The sequence below is a fragment of the Macrobrachium nipponense genome, chromosome 35, assembly GCF_015104395.2.
Source record: "Macrobrachium nipponense isolate FS-2020 chromosome 35, ASM1510439v2, whole genome shotgun sequence".
Lineage (NCBI taxonomy): Eukaryota > Metazoa > Arthropoda > Malacostraca > Decapoda > Palaemonidae > Macrobrachium > Macrobrachium nipponense.
This window is the reverse complement of record NC_061096.1, coordinates 64,794,819-64,805,724: the sequence shown is the minus strand read 5'-3', so window position 1 is coordinate 64,805,724 and position 10,906 is coordinate 64,794,819. Positions and strand designations below refer to the sequence as shown.

At 34.3% G+C, this 10,906-nt stretch overlaps 1 protein-coding gene across 1 annotated transcript; it reads right to left on the bottom strand.

Moving 5' to 3' along the window:
• Positions 1 to 6,281: 6,281 nt before the first annotated feature.
• Positions 6,282 to 7,732, bottom strand: LOC135208273 (uncharacterized). The gene is made up of 3 exons (XM_064240382.1): positions 7,620 to 7,732; positions 6,824 to 6,935; positions 6,282 to 6,565 (listed from the first exon to the last, which is right to left on the bottom strand). Exons 1-3 carry the CDS (start codon positions 7,662 to 7,664, stop codon positions 6,291 to 6,293), a joined length of 432 nt encoding a protein of 143 aa, XP_064096452.1. The 5' UTR covers positions 7,665 to 7,732; the 3' UTR covers positions 6,282 to 6,290.
• Positions 7,733 to 10,906: the final 3,174 nt, after the last annotated feature.

The following is a 10,906-nucleotide window of genomic DNA, read 5'->3' as shown; positions in this document are numbered from 1 at the left end:
TCATAGTGACAAAAACCCAAATCTCCCAATAAAGAAAACTAGTAAGTTATCACTCTACCCTCCTGACTAAGAATTCACTCCCAAACCCAGAATGTCAATAAGTTCATTATATTAGTCAGGTTAGAGAATCCTATCTTTAGTACTATGGAATAGAACCCATCTGTAATAAAGATAACAATGGATAAAAGATACACTTCACACATCGCTCTCTTTTCAAAGGTAACGGTTTTCTAAGTCTTACAAAATATGTGTCATACCTTTATGATGGAGGTTTTCTCTCCTGACACCTGATGTGTACCAACTGACCTCTTCTCACCAAAAGGAATGTGACTTTCGCAAATGCCCTGGTCTATTAGACCTGTAACATCTGTACAAACGGAATGTACATGCTTGACGACAAGACGAGCGGTCTCGCGATTAAAACGCTTACGTACCCAAATTCCTTCACTCAAGTAAGCTGCCCCTACAGTTCAGCCTGTCTCCAAGCAAGACATGATATGTGATTCACTAACATTACACACTTGTAAGATATATATATATATATATATATATTATATATATATATATATATATATATATCATATATATATATATATATATATATATATATATATATATATATGTATATATATATTATATATATATATATATATATATATATATATATATATATATATTATATATATATATATATATATAATCTTCATAACACGAAGATGCGATATGTCAATATCGTCCACAGGAGAAAAGAGAATAAAGACTCTAGTAGCTCGATAATTTATTCAGTTAAAATAAAGCTCTTGAAGAGGCCTGGTGGAAGGCGAAATTATCGAGCTACGAGAGTCTTTTATTGTCTTTTCTCTTGTGGACGATATTGACATATATATATATATATATATATATATATATATATATATATATATATATATATATATATATATATATATATATATATATATATGTGTGTGTGTGTGTGTGTGTGCGTGCGTAATAGAATTACATACAAATGGAAATGCATCCTACTCAGGATGTGTGCAAATACTGATTCATAATGTTTCTTATAAACAAATGTCTCATCAGATCCGTGAGTCGACGTGACCGATCAAACTCCCATGAGAATCTAGATCAAGCCTTGATTCATTATTCTTTCTCATGACCCCAAAAGTCATGTATGTATGCTAGTTTGTACATATAGCACTTTTCCTAAGATCAAATTCAGAACTCTGTCACATTCTCTTACTATTTCTCATCTGCTCAAAAATCCTTCAGAAGAACTCCTATCTCTAAGATGAGTCTCGACTTGTAAATAGCTAAGAGAATACAAGTATCTTTTATACTGCTATGTGTTTTAAACTAGTAAACTTTCAAGAACACCAACCATGAACGGAAGTGAGATGTCAGACTGAGTCCTCTACTAGAGAGAGAGAGAGAGAGAGAGAGAGAGAGAGAGAGAGAGAGAGAGAGAGAGAGAGAGAGAGAAAGGTTGATTATGCACCTTGCATACCAACTGCTATTCACGCCTGTGAGTCCTAAGTAACTCTGGCAGACCGCTTTCCTGTATATCGTAGAAAGCTGGTCAAAGCCACAATATATATATATATATATGTCCCATTTCAGTAAGCCATTTCAAAATAACCAGACTACTCGTTTTCACCAACGCTGAAAAGATGGCCCGTGGAGGTCAATGACTTACACATGGGTTCACAGTTCTAAACGTCTTAACTCACATCTGCAGGTCCTACTTTATGAAATCCTCCTCCAGAGGCTGTTGCCGTGGACACTGTTTGTTTGTTTGTATGGTGCTTTTGCGTTGCATGGAACCAGTGGTTATTCAGCATAGGGACCAACGGCTTTACGTGACTTCCGAACCACGTCGAGAGTGAACTTCTATCACCAGAAATACACATCTCTCACTCCTCAATGGAATGGCCGAGAATCGAACCAGCGACCACCGAGGTGGGACGCTAATACCATACCAACCACGCCGCTGAGGCACTGTTATCCATATTTCTAAAAAGATTATTAATTTTACAGTGATCAAAGTCATCCCGATAAAGGAATGAAGTTAGCAGTTCTCGAGAAGACAGGTAAGATCATGATGTATAGATATAATGAATCATGGTATGGTCCATAGAAAGATAAATAAATTTGTAGATTTTGTTATTGGTCTTGTAGCTGAAGGTTCCTGTAGCTGTTGCAGAATAATTTTGCCTCTCCACATCCGTGAGTTGTTGCTTTTTGTGTCTCACTTATTAAGGTTCTCATTAATTACATTTTATAATCTATTCCACCATGACTACATCTGTTTTCAACGAGGACTGGCGAGTCCGTTCTATCCTCAAAAGATGACGCATATTCATCACGACTGGCTTCATGGCAACGTCGGGAATATTCCTGATTCCACCTGAAACACAACGTCTCCCGTTTACGGACGACTTCCCTCGGAATCGACGCTTTAAATCCCGCACAAAAGAAATGGACGAATCTGGGCCACGAAACCGTCGGCTATTGTCTGGATCCGCCGTAATTAAGAGGAATCCTTGTGGTCAGACTTAATTAGCGGTCGGAAAAAAATTGTACCCGAGAATTGGAGGGAAAAAAAAAAATGTATCAAGAAACCCGAGAATTGGAGGGAAAAAAATCTACATGTAAAAGATTTATAGATAACTGAAAACTGATTTCTAAAATCAAGCGTTACATATATATATATATATATATATATATATATATATATATATATATATATATATATATATATATATATATATATATATATATATATATAAATATATATATACACATATATATATATATATAATATATATATATATATATATATTATATATATATATATATATATATATATATATATATATGTGTGTGTGTGTGTGTGTGTGTGTGTGTGTGTGTGTGTGTGTGCATATACACACACACACATACATAAATCATATATAGATATACAAATGTGTTGGCGACTTCGTATTTTGAAGAGGCTTTCAATATGTACAAGACTGGTAAGGAATTGAATGTTCATTTGTGAGTTTTTTTGTAGCGAGATGGAGATTTATCTACGAGCAGATTGCAATACAAGTGAGATTTTGTCATGTGGTTGTTATCCTGTGGATGAGATGATGACTGACATTTGCTAGGTATGTTAGGATGAGGCAAAGAATCTAAATGAAAATAAGAAACAACTCCACAGTTAATATTGATTGAGCTAAAACGTTATCAAACATAACTGGTAGGATAGTATTATGATAAAGGACTGATAGTGTATGTCTCTATGTCTGTGTAATAGTTATATGAATGGGGCCATTAAAGAATTCAAAGGAGAGAACAGGGAGTGTTGGTGCAAAGCTGTAGGACGAAATAAATGGTGAAGAAATGGAGCGTAGAGTGTCCGATGTCTACACATGAAGAGATGGTTGTAATAGGGAAGAAAAAGTCAAAATTTGGGAAAAAGGGTTCAAAGGTGTTTGGTAACATGAAAAGTTGAAAGTAGGTGTTAGTAAATAAAGAGAGAAGTCAATAATTGCTTAGATGGTGTAAGGACAGAAACAGCGGAGACATACAGGTATTTGGAGGAAATTTAGTATGGTAGTATTTGCAAAGAATAATTATAATTTAAAAGATGAAGTAACGAAGATAATAGGACCTCTGCAAAAGATGGAAAGAAAGAATATTTTCTATAGAAGCAAAATTACGTATACACGAGATGTGTTGCGCCAACCCTCTTGCACAAAACGGGTTAATACGTGTTAAATACAAATGTAAAAAAAGGTAAGAGCTATTTGGAGAGTATGCACGAGGAGTGCTCCTACATTTGGACGAAAAAGGGTTGAAACAGGAAAAGAATGTGGAACTCAAGCTACGGAAAGCGTTAGACTTGGATGAAAAGTTTGATTGGAATGTTATTATGTAGATAGGTTTCGTGGGGATAACTGACCTCAATGAACCGGTGAAAAACGTTTGTGTAATTATAAAGGCAAAGGAGAAAGAAGAGAGGAAGAGCTAAGATACCGTTAGTTAGATGGTGCTTTCGGAGTCAAACATTGCACAGCAAACGTATATTGTAATAGAGCCTATGCCAACACTGCAATAATGGAGCACAATCAACTCTTAACAGTGAAAGTACCCGATTGGAATGAAAATGTGCACCAGTTTACAAAAAAGTATTGTATGTAGGTAAGTTTAACGATCTAATGGTGAAGAGAATTTGTCCTATGATATTTCATCAGTGCTTGCTCTACCAAGCAGAACTGAATATAGTTATAAATGGCCATGCCGTAGCATTTCCAATACAGCTATAAATGTTCATACCGTAGCATTTCCAATATAGTTATAAATAGTCATACTTTAACATTTCCAATATAGCTACAAATGGTCATACCTAGAATTTTCATACAGGCTCTTAGCATTTCCCAATACCTTAGCCAAAAATTTCAAATATAGTTATAAATGGTCTACTGAGAATTTCCAATATAGTTATAAATGGTCATACTTTAAAATTTCCAATATAGCTATAAATGGTCATACCTTAGCATTTTCAATACAGCTATAAATGGTCATACCTTAGCATTTCCAATACAGTTATAAATGGTCATACCTTAGCATTTCCAATATAGTTATAAATGGTCATACCTTAACATTTCCGATATAGCTACAAATGGTCATACCTTAGCATTTCCAATGCAGCTATAAATGTTCATACCGTAGCATTTCCAATATAGCTATAAATGGTCATACCTTAACATTTCCAATATAGCTATAAATGGTCATACCTTAGCATTTCCAATATAGCTATAAATAGTCATACCTTAGCACTTCCAGTGCAACTATAAATGGTCATTCCTTAGCATTTCCAATATAGCTATAAATAGTTATACCTTAGCACTTCCAAAGTCGAGAAAAATAAAACCAAAAGACATGGATTGCATCTTTATTATGGGCTTCTCGTTCTTATACATCAGGATTTTATAGTTTTATATTCACCTTTCAATAAACTGCAAAATTACAGTGATATTTCCTGTAATCGGTTTCATAAGTTTGCTTTTGTTATCAAACCATCTCTGATAAATTATGCTTTACCTGGCGCTTTTGAATTCGCCCATTCAATCACAAGTAGTGTGTTGAGAATTACAGAATATTCAAAACGCTGTCGTCACTTGATCGTATCCGTCCCCTGTGGTCGATTGCTGAAAGATATAAACAATTCCTTTGGTGACAGTGTCATTCAGACTTCAGACAAAGCTGAATACGTGGTTGTATTACATATAACAGACTATATAAATCGTATCTCTAGTTATTCCGCATATATTCAGCTTAAACTCTATTGAATCATACGCCACAGCTTTCCAAAGGTTGAATATGCATCATTATAATCAATTTCATCTTCAAAACCAGCAAGACTGAAATTACTGCTATACACCTCTCAGCTCAGGATAGATAGCGGTACGAAGTTGGGAGTTAAAATAATATTTTCATAGTAGACGTTGAAAAACATTTTGCTATTTCTCTGGTAGATAATATATATATATAGAAATATATATATATTTATATATATATATATATATATATATATATATATATATATATATATATATATGTATAATATATATATATATATATATATATATATAGATATATATATATATATATATATATATATATATATCCCACAGAATTAGATACTAAGTGTTTTGATATTTTTATTTACGTTTTTTGTTTTTTAAATATTTAAAATTTTATTAACATGTATTAATGTCTTTTTTTTAATATCTGCTACAGTATAAGTTCCATGTTTGGGCTTTTGGAAGTGTAGAATTCTACGGATGCGATTCTTAATTTTCATTCTTTATTCTTACAGCCCTGATGATGAGACAAGTAGCCTCGAAAATTATATATATATAAATATATATATATAGATATATATATATATATATATATATATATATATAGGTACTATATATTCATACAAATAAATATATATATTCTATATATATATATATATATATATATACATACTCATCATATATATATATATATATATATATATATATATATATATATATATATATATATATATATATACATATACTCATAAATAAATATATATATATATATATATATATATATATATATATATATATATATATATATATATATATATATATCAATCAGTGTGAACGCACCCTAACTATTCATGGAAGTTTTCGATATAGAACACAACCGACCACAAGTAAGTATCGTAATTTTTTTTCTAGATTTAAACATACCTTGCCTGAAGTCGTTTACTTTCCTGGTGCTGGTGGTGGGGGAGGAGGAGGCATGCAACAGTAACACTGACGGCCCCTGCACCCGCCGGGAATGACGCCGAACTCGCAGTCGGAGGCGTTGTTGGTGCACCCTGTGGGGCAGGTCTTCTTGGCCTCGCAGGCGTGGGCGCAGCAGTACATCTTTTCCTTCTTGTTGCAGATGGCCACTTGGCGCAGGTCGCCCTGGCAGGGCTCGGCTGCCCACCAGCCGCGGTACCATCGCAGGCATTTTCGGTTACTGCAGCCTGGTCCTGCAAGGGTTCAAATAGCGTTTTAGGAAGGACGTCCGTGGCGCGATCATCAGATATGCTTAATCATGGTAATAAAGAATTTCAAATGGGGCTTTTTCGCGGATGAATGGTGTTGCAAACAAAGGTTTTACAACCCCGCGTATGTGACACGTGTCAAATTGATAAGATGATTAAAGTGAAGAGATGAGAGCGAAGAAAAATATGCTAAATCATTTATTTCACTTAATGTCAGTCACATCTAAACCTTTTGGAACTTACTCCTGGATCTGTCCATTAGGTCACTAAGGCTAAGATCTCCTTGTTGGTCAGCGAGCTTCAGGGCTTCCTGGTTGTCCTCTGCGTTTATGGTTTCCGTGGCCAAAGCAGCCATCTACAGAAAAAGAAAATACCTAAATATACAACTAAACAATTATAACAAATATTCTTACGAACATATTTATCTCAGTAATCATGTCTAAATATGAATATACATAAATAATGATATCATGTAGCCACTGTGAACCTAGCCACTGGTAGGGGCCATGTCTGTATCAAGACCGGATAGATATGGAGGGTCTGAGTCAGAAGGGCGATTCATCCGTAAAACATCTGCCAAAACTAATTATGAAACGAGTCGTTTAAGATAGAAACAGCTGGAGAAGGCTCATTAAAAAGTGTCCCCAATTAGGGATTACACTTCGAGAAAAAGGAAAGATACCCATAGAAATAGCTTAATAGCAAATATTAGGAATGAAATTCGGTTAATGGAAGTATTCTTTCACCTTTTTATCGGGAGTGTAAGCTTTAATGTTGAATTGGTGTAAATATTATAAACTGTCGCTATCATTATTTGTGGAACGAACTGAAAATGTATCTCTAACTTGCAAAATGAAGCATTTAAAGAATATTATTCTAATATAAGAAGAGAAAGTATGAATACGAGACGACTATCGACAAAGCTGATGAAGAATGAATGATTTATCAAAGAAGGTTATGATTATCCTTCATCTGCGAGATAATAAGATCCCCCATTAGGTTCTAAACAAACTTCTCGCTGGGGAGAAGTTCCACTTACCACGACGGTCGTGAAAACAAGGAACAAAAGGTGGAGTCGAGCCATTTCCTCTGTTCGATCAGGTTCCCTGGAGAGAGGGAGAGAAAAAAATTTTAAACATAAAGAACAAAGAAAAAACGACAATATACGTAAAGAATGTCTCTGGAAAAGAGAGGTAATTATTTTAAATCGCGCCACGAAATGGATACGATAATTAATAAGTATAAATGTGTTCAAAGGAGAAACGATGCCGACGGTTAAACGTTTGAGGAAGATTTTTTTTTTTAAACAAAAATATGACTTCACAAATATACGAGTGCAGTGACGCAGAGTCGGAACCGCATTTTTCAATTGTTAAAAAGTTAGGAAACTGAAAACAGACGCGACAGTTATTGAAGAAAATTTTGAATAAGAGGAAAAGAAAGCAGGAGACTTCTCTTTTCGAAAACTGCGCTTTAAATATGGACAAAATAATTAATAAATCACATTTTACGGACAGGGAAATTGGACAGAACTTTTTATACTGTAATAAAAAAAAGGTGTTTCAAGAACAAAAATGTAAAAAAAAGTTTAGATGAGAGAGACAGCAGTTTATGCTCTGAATAAAGCGAGTGTTTTTAAAAATGTGCACAGTTATCAATGAATAAAAGTTCAGGGACATAGCGCATGAGGCAGGGAATTTTCTCTTTTGAAAAAAACGACTTTTAAACATATACATATCAATGAACGAGTACAACCTAACGGAAGGGAGTAAGACGAAGCAAGGGAAGGAGTCTTTACGAAATTAAACTAATAACAGAAAAAACGACTTTTAAACATATACATATCAATGAATGAGTACAACCTAACGGAAGGGAGTAAGACGAAGCAAGGGAAGGAGTCTCTACGAAATTAAACTAATAACAATGTTCAGAGCTGACATGATGATGATCATAACGATGATAAAGATTTCCAAAGCTACACATCATGGAACATGAAATATATGCCTTTTTAACTGCCCAGACAGGAGGATGTTTCACATCAATCTTGTAGGCTGGGATAATTTGATAAGGGGAATCATGGGAAGAGATATTTAGCGGTTATTAAGAGATGCACAGAATATCGAATGGTTATTGATTTTCGCAAACTGAATGTGAGAATAATTTGTTATCAAGTGCTACAAGATCACTTGAGAATATGGCTTCTTCCATAATATAATTGAAGACCTGCCTAATAAAATGTCTAAAGTCCCGACAAAGTTGCATCGGCTGTGAGCAGGAAATATGGAGAACCGTGAGAAGAAGGAAAGGCCGATCCATTGGTCAGATAAATGACCTTTAATTTAACAATTTCGAGATGAGAGACAAACCCAGAAAAAAATATGATTAGGCAGTCGGAGATCAGGATAAAGTGAAGCGCCAATATCTGGGTAGGAGAAATAATGAACTTGCGATTTCAAGAAAAAATAACCGACTGTCTCATTGGTTTAGATTAATAGCAAAGGAGACGACACCTACAGTAATATAACTTCTTCAAGGCAAGTTCGAAAGTCTCATTAAATGATTTTGGTTGGCTTGAGACCTGGAGATCGACTATGATTCTACACCCAAAAAAACTACAACTTCTAATCTTGCAACGGACCATTGGAACCACAAGAGGACTGAGGAGCCATATGTAAACAATATAAATACAGCGACAAGAACCTCGCAATTTTTTGGAGGTTTCCTTATCTACCTTACCTTGTCAAGTATAGAAGGAAAGGACAGATCTGATGAGTAGTTCTACCGAACTCCCCTATATATACACTTATCCTTCCGATGCCTATTGAGGAGATTAATATTCATTAGACACCGCAGGTGTTCTCATCCTACAGATAAACGTCACTGAATTTTGTCATCTCTTGGCGGTGACGAAACCAATGACCTGACTTGGAAGACTTAGTAAGAATGTCTCGAAATATTTTTCTGCAATTATTTCTGGATATTCAACTTGATAAACCAGTAAAACAAGCACAGTAAAACAAGATCGATATTGTCCGTTCGTTCTTTTCACATATTATGTGCATAGAGACTCAAATGGCATATGACCATCGTCACAACATAACACTGACAGATAACCTGCTAAAGCCATTACTATAATAAGCATTTATTTAATGTATTTATATAGTAAAAAGATGGGAAAAAATGATGTATTAAAATACATATAGAAAAGGATGGACTTTGGTCAATTATTAAAATGTATGTCATTAATTCCATTAAATGTCAGAATTAAGCAAAAGATATCATTTAATGGTCTGTTATTCTGTAAATAATTTACCAACTTTCGTATGACACTGTGCTCTGGTTTGTTATTGACGCACGAGAAACATTATTTTTCTTTAGAAAGTTTAGGAGATGTGATGATAGTATTATAACCACCGGTACTCTGTTTTCTCATCGGTCTTATTTGAGATTCAGGTGTACTTCAGTTTCATATATCTTATCATTTGGTTTCCAATGTTAGTATTCTACCCCACAGAAGCTTACAAAGTGAAGTGATGACGACGGCTCATTCCATGGCAATGTTTACCAGTTAGGTATCATAATACTAAGCTACAGTCTAAATATTACAGATTAAAATTATAACTTAGGATCATAAAGAACGAATTAAGTGTCATGAAATTACCCATTTCCACGTCATAAATTGCTGAATTCGTCTCAATTAGAATTTCAATTTCATTAATCCCTAGGGGCAGGTGTGATCAAGGTTATGGCCTGGATGACAGAATGATTCAATTATACTAACTACTAATAATGATAATCAATTACAAGTTTGGGGATACGTCATCTCCATCAAAATGCCACAGATGTTAATTTCTGTAATTCCCTATAAATTTCTAGCTCTTAAAAGCGTCTAAGTAGATGATTTCCTCTCACATAATGAACTAAATTTAGATTTAAACATAAATTTAGGGATAAAATCAGGTTTAGATATTATTATCATTGCTTTTGTATGCAATGTTTATTTCCAATTTTCAGCAACATGAAATAAGAGAGCATAGCAAAACATCGACGGGCATACATACGAACGTACATACACAGGGAAACTTGTTTCAACATTTCATATACTTGTGTAAGTCTTATACTTGTATCATCTATAAACAGTAGATATGACCTGAATAAGGAATTTGTACCGTTTTCAAAAACGGCTTACAAGATTTAGCTGTGAACGATAAGAAACCATTTATCAACAGTTCATCAAGGAAAGCTTTCCAGCGGCTAATTTGCATGTTCCCACCTCTTTCAAAAATGCATTTAAGCTCCTCCAGGAATTTCCAGAATGCTGGAAGG